General features: G+C 37.0%; 1 protein-coding gene across 8 annotated transcripts in view; it reads right to left on the minus strand.

Moving 5' to 3' along the window:
* CACNB2 (calcium voltage-gated channel auxiliary subunit beta 2) overlaps window positions 1-15,469 on the minus strand; it is a 243,719-nt gene that overhangs the window by 143,761 nt on the left and 84,489 nt on the right. The window contains exon 1 of one of the 8 annotated variants that reach the window (XM_066991644.1): window positions 8,766-9,755. The exons of the other annotated variants lie outside the window; for them this stretch is intronic. Coding sequence (XP_066847745.1) covers window positions 8,766-8,846 — 81 coding nt within the window. The 5' untranslated portion in view covers window positions 8,847-9,755. Of the gene's footprint in view, window positions 1-8,765; window positions 9,756-15,469 lie in introns of those variants that run through there. 8 annotated transcript variants of the gene reach the window in all.

Below are 15,469 nucleotides of genomic sequence, written 5' to 3' on the forward strand. Positions count from 1 at the left end.
ATCTCTTGAGTATCAGTTTCTAAAAAATCTAAAGATAACAATATATTACAGTAACTATCAAAGTGCCTGTTGAAGTTCATCAAATTTACTTAATGAATTCTCACACAGTTGACTATGAATATTTTGCATTCAAGAACTCTGTAACATAGCAGGAGCATAAAGGAGAGGGATTTGGCCTGAAGAGTGGCCAAGGACGTGCTGAAATGAGAAAACAGCATTTGGCATGGAAATAGGGCAAAAATTAAATATGCTATATAGAACTGAATCCATTATAGTAGCCAAATACTTACTTACCAAAGCCAACCTGAAGGTAAGGAAATTAGGAGGCAGAGACAGTGGGAAGTCAGACAGAACGGTAACTCCTTAGACCTCTGCAGAGAAGGCATGTTGACAGACTTCAAGCAAAGGTCTGGATTTTTGAATTCTTGAACCCTAAAGCTTTTCAAGCTGTATTTACTTCTCTGCTGTTTTGTTTCTTTCTTTGTTTGTTTTTCCCAAGTCAAATTACTTTGAATTGTTAATGATTTTGAATCTCTCCTCTCATTTCCACGATGCTCTCACTTGTGACTGAAAGTATTTAGGAGTTGTATAATGAAAAAGAAATACATCCACGTTGCCAGAGGCCTTCATGTGAATGGAACACATACTTCCACACAGGTAACTGTTTGCACATTATTTGTACATGTACATTCTCTGCATGACATACCTTTGTACATCTTTGCCCAGATTTATCTAGTCTAGCAATTAACAGTTATACTCTGTGTTAACAAGTGACAATACAGTTTTCACTCCATTATTGAAGCCGTCTAACCAACCTCCCCTTAAGAGGCAACAAATAAACATTTCTTAGTATGTTTGTAATTGTATTCCTCACGATCATTCAGAGAAGCTATGGTAACTTTTTTTTTTTCCCCATTTTGTTTTGTTTTGTTTTAAATCATGGACATTTTTAAAAAAGTTATTTCTACAACAATAAATAATAGAAATGCATACTTTCCTTGCTTTAGTTGTCTGCACAGTCAGACATTCAGATTAGGTCTAAATACTCAGAAATAATTTCCACATGGGAAAAACTGTCTTTAGTTGACTTCAAGAACAGACTACCTAATGAAAATGGAACTTAGGAAGGCTTTCAAGGGAACTGACATCCCTTATGAATTCAAAGTTAAATATAAATATCCTCTTATGAATGAGTATAAACAGCAAGCAATAAACAGATACACAAAAGCCCGAGAATACAATTACTAAATTTCCATGGAATTCTGGCCAACTGTATCCAAAAGTTTATGACTAAAATATGGACACATTTCTTGAATATTTATCATGAGCCTTTCTTATTTTATGCATGGTTTTTGTATGGCATCACACATTATTTGAAGGGCAATATAACTTGGTATAAAATAACTGCAGGACATTACAAAATCCAGGATTCCAGTTGAAGTTTGGCAACCACGACCAGCACAAAGATTTCAAAAAGGGAACAAGATGAATCCAAACAGAAAACTTTACAACCATAACATCCAGGGCTAGTCTTAGACAACATAACAGCTCTATGTCATCTATAATAGTAATCAAGTATGAAGGGGAAAAACTTCCCCATCTTCTATAATATTTCTGGAGTCTTCCTAATATTACAGTATGTTCTCAGTCCTAAATACCTGGTAGTTGGTCTCCACTCTCCCTTTCTATTTCCCTTGGCTACCACATTTTTAGGAATAATTCTCCCATTAATGCACTGACAATTTGAGTGAAGACCTCACAAATGCTTATGCAGTTACATGTTTAAATTTGTCATGCATCAGTGGAAAAATAAACCATTTAAACTTTAAACTCTCTGGGTCCACTTATGCCTCCAGAAATGCAAGATGTATCTGGCAATTTGTCATAAATTTAAGTAACGGGCAGACCTCAGTCAACCTTATTCTTTGCAATTCAAATAGAGGAAAATTACATTGCAAATTTATATCATGAGCTTCTCTGATTTTAGCAGTTGCAAAGAAAAGAAAGAGAGAAGTGACAACAGAAATAACTAAACCACTGGAATATACAGCTAGCATTCCTCTATCCAGAATTGAATGTCAAAGGCCAATACAAATACCACCGAGAGAAACAGACATAATTTCCTTTTATCCACAGATGCTTCTGTTACTTCACTTTTTATTTCATTTCAGACAACATTACCTTCAAAGTCAGGTGTATACTTTTTCCTATGCTCTCTTCTATCCCAGAATAAACTGAATAAACAAGGAAAAAAAATTAAATCTCTTAAGACAGTTTAGGTCAACTCAAATTGATTGTGACTGGGTCAACTGGTTACTTCTTCTGTCTTTTTATTAACCCTTGATACTGAAAAACAAACCAAATTATACTTCTTTTAAAGGGAAAAACATCTCTCTGACATTCCCCTCTGTATCTATGTGATTTCAGAAGTCTGTAGAGATTAGAAGTAGCAATTAGGTTCTGTGATATATGCTATATACTTGCTATTACATGATACAAGAAAAAGTACTCCAGGAATGTTTATCAGCCGGAGGGTATCCCTGACATCAGTCACCTCCCACTGCTGGCAGACTGAGCCCAAACACCACCCTGGAACACGCAGACAGGTCCTGCCCACAGCACACTGCCACCATGCTGCCAGCCTCTTTGGGGAGGCTGTGGGGACGTGGGCAGAATCCTAGCTTCCTTTATCCATGGCAAAACTTTCAGAAATTTCCAGGGAAGCAAGTCCTCCAGCTGACAGCAGACCACTTGATGTTCTGCATGTGCAGACAGCCTTCCTGCTAACTGGATTATGCATCTAATTCCAACCAAAATCAGTGGGGATTACACCAAGAAATAAGAAAAAAATAGAGGAGCCGGTAATATGGAAATAAATTTTGCCTTTGGTTTCCTAATGCTTCAAATCTCCCAAACTTTCTGCAGTGCAGCACTGAGTCTGTGCAAGCAAAGAAAGACAACCTGGTGGCCACAGCAGCTTTCCCACAGGTTTGTGTTTGAAGCACGGAGACAGACCAAGCCTGCCTCTATTAATAGAAAACCTGGACTGCTGGCAGCCAGAGCCAAAGTGTTAATCAGAGCTTTGCCGAGGAAGCTTGCTCTATCTTGCAAGAATGCTAAGAGCTGTCACCAACAAATACAAAGGACTTGATAACAACCGAAAAGAAAGCAAATGACAATGTCATTTTAGTCCATGGTTATTTGACAGATTTAGTATCACATTAGCGCACATTAAGCCAGGCCAAGACGGAACCAAAACAGCAGCCTATTGATTTACTGGAAAGAAACACCTCTTTATAAGCAATGTAACAAATGTAAGAATGTTTTTGGTTAGTTGGTTTTGTTATTCTTTTTTTTGTTAATGATATTTTGTGGTTTTTGTTTGTTTTGCTGTTAGTGGTGTATTTCAGCCAAAAATATCTGCAGCTGTTTGAGCTATGTCAAACTTCTAATGTCAAGAGCCATGGTTTATCAAAGGATAAAGTCTCCGTGCAAGCCAGAGTTGAGCAATCAATTGCCATGGACTGCTCTGATTATTGCACAGATAGATCTTCAAGCCCACAGAGATACTGCTGCACTTGGCAGTCCTCTACTTAGAACTTCTATCAGATCTTTGCCTAGCCTCTTTCAATAACATCTTAAAAACCCCTGAAATGAGCAACAGCTTTATTACTGGTCCATGTTATATATAGATGGAAATCTTTAATATTTCCTCACTTCACCCACTTTTGTAGCTACAAGCAATCTCCTCACAAGATCAATACTAATCCATCCAGAATAACAGCATGCCCGTAAATAGTGACTGCTTCTCTCCAAGCTTCTCTCCTCCGTGTACCTTGATATCCTCATGCAAAAAGAACCAATCTGAGGTTCCAATCCCTTAGGAAAAGTACAGCAAATTTCTGTTCTCGTTATCCTCCATGTTTCAGAGTAGAATCTGTGCTCAGATAATTTTTCAATTCTTTTCACATTTTTCCACTGTCTATTCTTCAAAAAACTTACATAAATTCCTATTTCCAAGCTGACCCAAAATGCAGATACAAAAAATAGAACTCCTACTGTAGTTGCACTCTCCTCCTTGTATTTCCATATTTGTTTAATCCTTCCTTTCTAATACTATCACTTTTCTTAACATTCAAAGCTCTACTTTGTCATTTTCTTTATCTCCATTATCTCTTACAATTTTATCTTCTCCTTTTTTTTCTTTGAGAACTTAATCCTGCGTTTTTTCAAGATACTCTATATTACAAGAGTTTCTGGACCAGTATAACTGAATTTGTATTCTTTGTATTTACCACAGATGTCCCATCCACCGTTGAAACATTCTGAGCTGGAAACAACATATTTCATTATTTATATCCTATCTTTCCTCTTTCATTCCTCACTTTCTTTACCATTGCGAACCTATGTGCACCATCATATAACTTCTTAAGTAATAAAGTGAGATAGAAGTATCACTCACTTTTATTAGCTCAGGGAATTCATCAGGAATTGTAATTTAGTTAATTACATAAAGTCAGTCTTCCTTCTCTGTAAATTCCACTCCTTTGAATTTGAGTGATAAGAATGTGTGACAAAGAGTGCTAATAACTAAGAGGACAGATATAATAGATAATTTGCAGTCAAGAAGATTTCTCTCAAATACCAACAGTGACAACTCAATTTAAATATTAATAAAAGCAGAAACATACTGTCTATGCACTTTCAAGCATCCTACTTATGGTAATAGCAATGCAGCAAATTTTCTACCCACCCAAACCTGTCTTCCAAGGAAGAAGGGTTACTCTAGCATTGTGGCACACAGACTCAACTTGTTTTGCAATGGACATCATGATCTACAACTACTGACAGCAAAGCATGGCAGGAGGCTTTCAGCTAAAGAACTGGAATTTATTTAGGGGTTTCTGTGGCTCGATGACCTTTCTGCTCAGTAGTTTGGCTTGGCACTGAGTCAAGACCTGCAGCCCTCCAGCGGGGCTTGTATGGCTCCAAAGGCCAAAGGACGTTTGGTTGGGGAAAAAAGTCTGTATGTGGAACTCTGTAAAATCAATGCTACCCTTGAAAATGACATAAGGTACAAAATTAAGTGTCTGTCATAGAATACTAAAAGGTGTTTACTTTTTGTAATATTCTAGTATAATGGACTGGCCAAATATTTTAGAAGAAATACAGAGAGGAATATTTCATTAACAGGCATAAAACATTATTTTGAACACCCTGTGGTACTTCAAAATTAAAAGTTTCTTTAAAGTAAATTCTCACCATCATCTGCTGCGCAGGTCAAAAACATCGTTTAAAAATATCTACCATGTCCTGCATTTTATTTTGTCTCAAGATTGCAATCTAGTGGCTTTTTCACAGGTGTAGTTTGTATCTACAGCTGTGATAGAGCTTGAGGACAAGATTTCTTCTATGGACGTAAAGTAACAAATAATAAAAATGCTTACACTGGCCAATAAAAATGAAATACATGTCGATAGGAGACAGTTCATGATCTCCTTAGGGATAATTAAATGGATGCATTTTAGAAAACAAATTAAAACAAAACAACAACAAAAATCAACCACAAGGCATTAGATGACAAACAGATTTTACAGTCATCTTGTCCAGACAGACTCAGTTCTTCCCAGTAACTTTTCAAAAGCATTCACATGTGTCAGCACCAACATCCTTTAGAGACAGAGTAAAAATATTCTGTATATAATTCAAAACTGAAGTCACCACATCTCCTTCATGTCCATTTAATGAACTTTAAAGAAAGTCACACATCATGTGCAGCAGTGACCAAAGCATTCCTCAAGACCACATGCATGAAACCAAGGCTTGCATCTGGAAACCCTACAGCCTTACTGAAATCATGCAGATCTATCAAATGATATCTGAAAGGCTTCTGTAGCAGGGGGGAAAAAAAAAAAAAAAAAAGTTCTCAGTACCTCAGTACCTCAGCTCTTGAAAGCCATGAGACTTTCACTTCTCAGTCTTGTGATTTCTGAAGTGATGGTCCTTACATCAGTCAGGGTTCTGTCAGACATGTTGGTGCTAAATTTTGGCAAAGGTCTCAGGAACCTCCTAGCTTTTAAACACTGTAGAAAGTTTTGGTTTGTCCTGTTTTTTGTTTTGTTTTTCCCAGGTGAAGGCACCCAGGTAGGCAGTCTGAAGCTCTACAGGGGAAATATGACTTGCGTAGGTAGCAGCCATTCGTACAATGATACACAAGCACAGCATGCTTCCTGTCCTTAAAAACTTGTATTCTAAAGACACAGGGATCAAACACCAACTTTAATTATAGAATAACATAAATTTACTAAACACCCTGATTTGGAAAAACATTGACCACAGGCTTAAGTTTTAAGCAGGTGGGTAATATGCTGAAATTTCAGCAGATGTTGAAATGCTTTGCTGGACTATAGCCAAAAATTTTTCTTACACTCATGATTCAGCCTTGAGCCCTCATATTTCCACTGAATATGTACAAAAGTCAAGATGAAATCACCAGATAGGTAAAACTTCCAGAGTCAAATTCCAGATTTTCAGGAAGTTGAAGATAATCTCCACTTGTTGGGATTTAAACCAAGAGATACTTCAACCACAAATCTGATTCTGTAAGGTGCCTTTATGCCTCACTGCAGGCTATCTCAGGTTTTCAATACATTATAGCACTAAAAAAATAATCACCATTACGTACTGAAAAATTCTCATTAATTGTTTTAAACATCCTCATTGTAATACCTATGGTAAACTTATTCTCATTTAAAATACTGGTCATAAAATTATCTTTAGGTTTACTAAGAAAATTATACTCGTTGCTAAGAAATGGAAGGTAAGTTTTATTTCCAAAGATGGAGAAAGGAATTTAAAACAAGAACAATAACAACAAAAAATAAATCAAGAAAACCAAAGGGAATGAGCACAGAAAAAGAAGGTGAATGCAATAGAGTTGCATAAAACAATTTCATCTTTTTATAAAGCTCTGAATTTCTTCTTTTTGCCCTCTATATCTCAAACAAATATCCAGTCATAATCAGCAATTACTACTAGAACACACTGATTTCAAATTAAATCAGAACTCCTCAAAAATAACTCTTGCAGTTCTATTTATTTATTTATGAAGGGGGAAAATGTTACATAAAGTAGAAGTAATCCTGAAAGCTACAGTGGCTTGGATGATGAATATATTTCTTTATGTAGCACTTAGTTCCAGACATGTAAGTCATTCCAGCAATGTTTACACTAGATTTTTCAAATCAGTTTGTAGTTCAATTTCACATGCATGTTTATGGTTTTAGTGAGACAACTAAAGGCCATTAATATTTACAACACAGGGATATGCTATCATAGATACACTCTTGATCAATTGTTCAGCTGAACAGAGTACCAAAATTTACTACTTCCATGACACCATACATTATTTCCTTTTGTATGCAAATCAGTAATGAAAGTATCAAGAGGGAGAGAGTTCATATTTACTTTATTCTTGGTGATTTTTCCACAGTGTAAAACTCCAGGTAAGACTAAGGACCTTGGCGATCTCAACACAACCAACAGAAATAATATACAAAATGCCTTAACCTGGTGACAATCACTGCTGAAATGATGGGAGATCTCTCCCTCCAGGAGGAAACACCATGCATGTTAGGAGTTTATGCCCCAGTACTAAAGTTGTGGAATACAACTATGATTAAATACATCATGGGGACACATATTTCTAAGTTGTCTGAGACTTAACACATTATGACAGATTCTAATCACTGAGCAGGGAGAAGATATCTGTAACACTGTACCTGGCAGATATGTCCTTTTATTCTTGAATAACCCCTACTCTCTGGACAAGGTAATATAGTTACAGGCAACACTATTGAGGCAAGATTTGAGACTCGGTACGCTCACGGGAGAAGCCCTAAAGCCATCCACTGAGCAGCTGTCCATGTGTCCAGCTTTCTGCATGGAGCCACAGTTTGATATTCTGCTGGTTGGGTCCAGCAGGCTGTACTCTGATAGCATTATATAATCGTATGCAATGGGGTTAGGAAAGGCCACTGTTACTTACTCTGGAATTATATTTCATGTGTTACTTTATTCCCCAGCAGGGAATCTGGCTATCTGACACAGAAATAATGCACAAGGACGAAACAGCAATGTACTTTCTTAGAAAAGATGAAGAAAATCAACAAAAATATACGGAACGCAGTCTGCTTTATCCCACTGTGTGTTACAACTTATTACGACATATCGATCATTTGGAAACAACTCCTAGGGCTTTTTCAATAGCATTTAAAGATCTGTATCATATTACATACGAGAATGTCCACAGCCACAAACCATTGAAATATATAAAAATAGAAATTAAGACATAACTAAAATCATTAATCCCTCCAAAAAAGTCTTTAAACCTTACTCTTAGGCCTTGACCTTGTATCCTGAAAGCCACGCTGGTTTTGCAATTGATTTAGAAGTAAGTAGCACAAATCCTTTACTAGCAGAGATGAAAATTATACATCAAAAGCAAGCAAGTTGAAAGCCTACCATTTTAAATTTTTCCAAAGATAGATCCTTCAAAATATCAATGTTCCAATTTATGTATTTTTATTACTCTTAATTCTTAGAAATAAATGAAATAATTATGGTATTTAATCACTCATCACTTTTTAATCTACCATCTACCACAGTCTATTTAAGTTTATGTTTTGAGAGAGAAGCGTACTTTTCCACAAGTATATAAAGAAATACATATATTAAGGGAACTTTGTTCATCCTTCTGTACTTACCCAGGACACATTTTTAGCCTTGGGTGTTTTTAGCATGGCAACATGCAAGGCTGAGATGACCAACAGCAGCCCCACCAGCATGGAAAGTTGGATGGAGGGGTAGTCCCCGTGCCTTTGTACCCCCGTGTACAGAGTCCCTGTGCCTGGATAGCAAAGGCACACTGAGCATGTGGTCAGGTAACGATAAAAAAAGTCATTTTTTCTTCCTGATGTACAGTCCAGTCAGAAAAAAGCAGATATTTGTGAAATATATGTCTTCAGCAGAAGCTGGCTATATTTCTGTATATCCATGAAACCCAAAGTTGGCTCTCCTCTTGGAAAAAGTTAAAACTGAAATTCAAAAGGACTCAGTCTCCCAGACACTTCACTTTCACACCGGGAAAACACAGTACTGGCTACTCACCCAGCTTTCCTAAAGCTCCAGCTCTGGAGCTTGCAGGAGAATTAAGCCCAATGCTGGGAGCAACGCGTGAGCAGAGGATGTTGAAGAGCCTGCCGGTGCCGTTTAACTGCTGCTATGTCTGAATATTTCACAACCCCAGGATCTTCCGAGTAACAAAACAAGTCAGGACCCGTGTCAGTACGCAAGGCATGCCCCCGGGCAGCATGGTACCCAGGTGCAGGATGGGGACTGCCACCCTGAGCAGGCACCTCCACCGTGGCGATGTGCGTGCCCAGCCAGGCGTCCCAGGAGCCAACGCAAGAGCAAAAAATCACCCTCCCTGCTCATTTCTCTTTGTTCCTCTGTCCTTCTGTCCCTTTACTTTTACCTCCTGTCAATCTAGATTACCAGAGCAGATCCAGGCTAAATTTTGCAACTATCAGTAGTGATTAGAGTGAGTTGATTGAAATCGGATTATACAGGAGGACCTCTGCCTTCTCACTCAGCACGTGGGCCAGCACCATTTGCAAAATACTTATGCTTCACCGCACAGGATCAGAGCATTTGGAGCAGTCCATTTTAAGAGAAATGGTGCAGCAAAAACAAGCCAGTCTGCACTGTCTTTACAGAAGGAAGAAAAAAAAAAAAAAAAAAAAGGATCCTGCTTTTCATAGCTGCGTGAATTTATAGGGAAATGTTTCAAACCATTTCCAGATGGAAGAGTTCACTGGGTTCTCACAGATTACCCAGACAGCATGGTATAGCAGAGAGCAGTGTTACGTACCAGAAGTGCTCTGTGTACCTGGTCAGTGCTGCTCAAACGTGGATCCCATGCAAAAGTACATGTGGCATCTGAGCACTGAATGCATGAGAAGCATCATCCTTTCCCAGGGTAAAGCCTGAAGAAGCTCGCTGCTGGTATCTATACAACTCACAAACATTAACATTCAAACGTGCTCTTTCCAAAGCATATCATTAAATGTATGAGAAAGTAACCTGCTTGAACTATACTTAAATATAAATATTCAGTTAGTTATTTAAATACAAATTCAGGCTACCAAGTGCAAAGGTAGTACGTATTATAAAATTATAGTGCCACCTCTAACTGCGCCTCCTAACTGTGGTAGGAAATCTTGAAAAGAAGAAAACAAAAATTAAAATATAAAAGGAGGTTGGTCGAACAGAACAAGAGGCTGAGATGATGAAATAAAAAAAAAATCATTTAAGTTCAGCTGAAAGACACCATGAATGTGATACACAGGTGTAGTATACATTACTGAATACCATTTTTCTAGGACTTCCTAACTTAATAATATTATCTACACATGATACAGACCTAGATTATGCTCAAGCAACATCTGCCACTTTACACTCGTTATTTAATGTACTTGTATAAATGCAATGAGTCCATGATTCCACAAATTCAGTTTATAAATGGTTCATTCATTGTGGGGGATTATTAATGTATTATTAACACCTTTCAAAGACAACAGCATAAACATTTTTTGTTGTTGTTGTTAAAAGAAGCCTTAGAAACTGCTTACACTGACTGGGGCAGACAGAAAAACAAACATTTATTTTCCAGTTGAGATAATCATCTGATTTCAAAATGATTATGGTCTTCTAGAAATTTGTTGTCCATACTGAAGGTAACTAGCCAAAGTTCTGTTTTACATATGCTAGAATGAAGGGGGATATGCACATTTTTAGTGGATCCGTCCTCTTTTAATAAGTCCACCCAATCTCATGGAGCTGAAACAGTACCCACCACTGGCTCATCAGCAGCTTTAACTAGGAGAATCTGAGGACCTTGATTTCTGTTTAGGAAATCAGCAGCTGGTAGACTCTAGAAGTTCATGAGGCAGAACCACACCTATCTAAGACAGTATGAATTATTGGGCAGTTTAACAGCAGTTTTTTGTTTGTTTTTAAAAGGAACATAATTTTTATACTGTATATGTTGAAGTATAATCCAATCAGCAGAAATTCTGCTAGAGTTAAGGAAACTGTAATTCAATTTAAATATATATATATATGTGCAAAGAACACAGCTATTGAATGTTGACTATATTTTGAAAAAAAAATAGTATTTCAAAAATATTGAGATACAGAAAATCTTGTCTATTACAGAAAAGTTTTGAAAAAAGGTGTACTATATGTTGGCTGCCTTATATCATGACAGATTGTGTAAGTCACAGGAAAATACACATTCCAGGAAATATAATGTTAGAAAACAGCAGGTTGAACTTGCTTCTTTCAGTGAAGCTCAAGGTTGAACTTGTAGCCCTAAATTTCACTAATACATTCCACATCATCCTTTAAACAAGTAGACCATTTATGAAATGCATACAATTGAAAGTTTCAGTGAAAACTATACAGATCAATCTTAAAACAGAAGCTCATGTATAACCTGTTGCTATTAATTGCATAACCCAATCAGGTAGAATAGTTTGAAGATGCACGTATAGGCAGAGGAACACCTATATATATTTTGATAAACTATGCAGCCCTTCTGGGATACAGACTATCCAAAATCTTTAACTGTTCTCTCATGTGGCATATGGAATAACTTTGCTCAGTCTTAGAACAACTCTGGCATTGATTTTCACTAGTAAGGAGCATTCTTCTTGTATTCATTCTTAAATGAGTCACATATCATCCCCTTTGCTGTTAATGCTGACCACAGAATCACTTGCAAGCAGACCATGAACCAATCCGTCATGATATACAAAGTTAACAGATGCACAATGACAAACAGAAGCTCAGGATTTATGCACTTTCCCAGTGATGATTTTCCTCTGTCTGGACAAGCTGTTGCATCGCACGGAGAAGGATCATTCAAATATCTGACATGTCAGAGCTGGCTGAAACAAGTCAGAGGAAATACTTCTTGTTCAGTCCTAACCACAGGAGTACTCCATGCTGATAATATTTTATCTTTTCAACCAGAAAAGGTAAATATCACTCATCTTGAGAAAGAAACCATAAATTTTAAAAACTAACACTGAAAGGCAGAAACAGTAAAAAACCCTCTGGAAAAATTCTCTAGACTATCAATGTAATTAAGATGGCCAAATGAAAACCTCCCCAGAGAGAGAGAAAGAGAGAGAGAGATTATCCACAGATGGCAATGCGCAAGCGATAGTTTTCCGAACATAAAATGCCATGGATAGAAGCCTACAAGGTAAAATTGCCTGGAAACAATGAAGTACAAGCCAATTTTGAACACTTTAGCACAGCTTACTGGTTGGGGCTGCCTTTCACTCATCGGTGACACCTCATCATAAGAAGCTTTTTAGGCCATGCTTTTGTGTCTGTTAGAGGCCTGTGCTGAAGTGCATGGGATTCTGTTTCAATACCAATGAAGACCACTGTATTTTTACCCATTCATTTATTTGAAACATTTATAATCTATTATGTGCTCCTCACCAAAGACAAAAAAGTACGTATTTTATGAATAACTACGTGCTATGCGTCTGCATTCTCTCTTAACATCACTGGAATAGAGCTCTGGTAAAACATAAATTACTTGTATGAGATGAATGCATTGTTTCGTCTCATAATATAATAATAGCAGTAGGAAACTGCCACTGACGTTCTCTTTTTATGGTGGCAGAACTTCTCTTATATACGATATTTATTGTATGCATGAAAATTTCTTTATACATATGTAACAAGCAAATACCACAATTTCCATATACTTTGATATCAAATTATTATTTCCCCTTATTGTGACTTCGACCGTAAAAAAAAAACACATTAAAGTAATAATAATAATAATAAAAAAAAGCCAAACAAAACAAACAAAAGGAGTTAATGATAAAAGCACAGGAGATACTTTCAGTGCCATTCTGCAGCAAGTTAGTTTTTAACATAGGATAAATAACTTTAGAAACTAATTTGCTTTCCACTGGTTGAGAATCAAACAGATACATTAAACTGATAACACTTGTTTCATTATTATTTCCAGTTATTCTCTATAATCCCAGTAATCCCAATTCATTGAAACTAATAGGTTGATGTAAGCAAGAGCAAGGTGGAGCATCCTTAAGCAGGCTTGAACCTGTGGTTTTGTGATCTTTGCTGAATTCCCACTACAGGCAAACTATATCTGATAAAGGACTAGGCTGAGACAAGTCTGTCTGCAGCCAGGTTCTGGGAGGAGCAGGCCCTGAAGAGTACAAATCCCACTTTAGCCTGGAAAAAGGAAGGAATGGCACAAACCAGTATACGTAAACCAGAAGAAACATTAACATAAATAGGGTCGTGTAACATAATTGAGTCTGTCACCAGAGTAATCTCAGTTCCACCTAACAAAATTACCTGCAAATAAATTAAAAAGCTCAGAGCTTCTGGGCTTCTCAAGATGCTAATAGTAGGCATCTACATATTGCATTCTTGCACAGATACAAACACTATAAACATACATTTGTGTATTCATAAAAGCATAAATTTCTACTTCCTAGTTGAATTTCTACAGTTTATGTGGTTTTAATATGATACATGTATCCTCAATGAAACAAACTGTTAGAGACTCAATTAGATGCTAATTAAAAAATGTGAAGTGAGTCACCACTAACACAGTAGAAAGCTAACATGGTTTTTCCCAGTGTCCAAGTACATTGCAGCATGCACAGACCTTGGCACAGTGGTTACCCTACAGACCAGGCTCTTGGTCTGGTCCTGCAGCAGAAGGGCAATAGCCTCCTTGGGAAGAATTCTGTCTGTAAAGCTACGTTTAATTTTTAAATGATTTGGGCTCAAATGAAACTTGATCATTACCTCCAATAAGTACCCAGAGGTTCAAATTCTAATAGTTGGACTGGTGAAGTAAAAGGCTGGATAGACATCCCTACAGCAGTGTGGCAATTTTCCATAGTGAAGCACTTAAAAGTACAAGAAAGATTCCCAGTGAGATGTTAAGCAGTTATTAGAAGCAGTTCTCTTTCAACTGCACCATGTCTAGACATATTAAAGAAAAAAAAAATATTTCACAGAGAAATTGATGACTTTATTCCATTCTGAAAGTCAGAGGATGTAAATATAGCTTTTTACATTTGTACCTAACACAAAGCTACCCTGTCACTGGTAAAAGAGATGAAGCGACTGATCAGACCTGACCCTATATATTCTGCTATTAAAAATAAACTTCATCCCATACAAACAAGCTGGAAAACAGCTGGCATTTGAGTTTCCTCCTTCTTAATATTAACCCAGTTCACAGAATTTTAGAGCCGCAGCTGCTGATGGCTTGCCAGACGTGCTCAAGTAAAATGAACTAAATTTATTTCCTCACACAGAAGGCTTTACTGAACTTTATGTAAAGCAGCTAATTTTAATGCCATTAGAGTGCATTACAAATTCCTACTTGAAAAAATAACAATTAACAGGCGCAGAGGTTGACACATGTTGACATGACGGGAAAGTCCAGAAATTAGCCCTGTTGTAGGTAACTGTGGTGGAATCTTTTTTTTTTTTTTTTTGAAAAGGACATGAATTTCATTGCAGAAAACAGAAGGTCCTCACCTGATGAACTCCACTGAACAATAAACACAGACATACTCTGCATGTGTTCATCATTAAACCATCGTCTCTTCTTGTCCCACACTCACTAAGCTTCTGCTCCACCAATAAAGTGAGGCTGTAGCCTCATAAAAAGAGAACTACACTTTCTTTTCTAAGCATCAGCCATCCAATTATGTATATAGCTGTTATGTTTGGAAAACCAGAATGCAGTTCTTGATCTTTAAATACTGTATTGCGGTATATATTTATACAGCTCTAACATATTTCAGTTTTCCAATAACTGACTTCCTAATCCAAACACTTTAATGCAGTGGCTTTCTTTTTTCTTTCTTTTTTTTTTTTTTTTAATTTATAGGTTTTAATAAAATTCCTAGCACTATCACCAGCAGGAAAACAAACAAAACAAAACAAAAATAAATGCATGGAATAATTTTGATTGCAAGATACTTCAGGAGGCTGCCTGTAACTGTCCCCAGTTCAGAGCTGTCTGAAACAGGAGCACATTGCTAGAGTCATTTCACGTTGACTCCTCAAACTAAGCAGGCAATGGAATTAACGTCTGCTCTCCAGATACAAAACAGAAATAACAACGTAACGTTGCAAAAAAGTATTGTAAATTTGCTCGTCAAAGTTTGTGAAGCAATTAGATGAATGTTATACAGGACTGCAATGCTCAGTGAAAATCATTACAGTAAAGATTTCATAGGCATAACACAGGAACATGTGCCATGGGCTGCCAAATGCTACTTGTTATTCTTTACATAGGGCAGGCCCTCAAAAAAGGCAAGGCACGTGC

This window comes from Anser cygnoides, chromosome 2, assembly GCF_040182565.1.
Source record: "Anser cygnoides isolate HZ-2024a breed goose chromosome 2, Taihu_goose_T2T_genome, whole genome shotgun sequence".
In the NCBI taxonomy this organism is placed as follows: domain Eukaryota; kingdom Metazoa; phylum Chordata; class Aves; order Anseriformes; family Anatidae; genus Anser; species Anser cygnoides.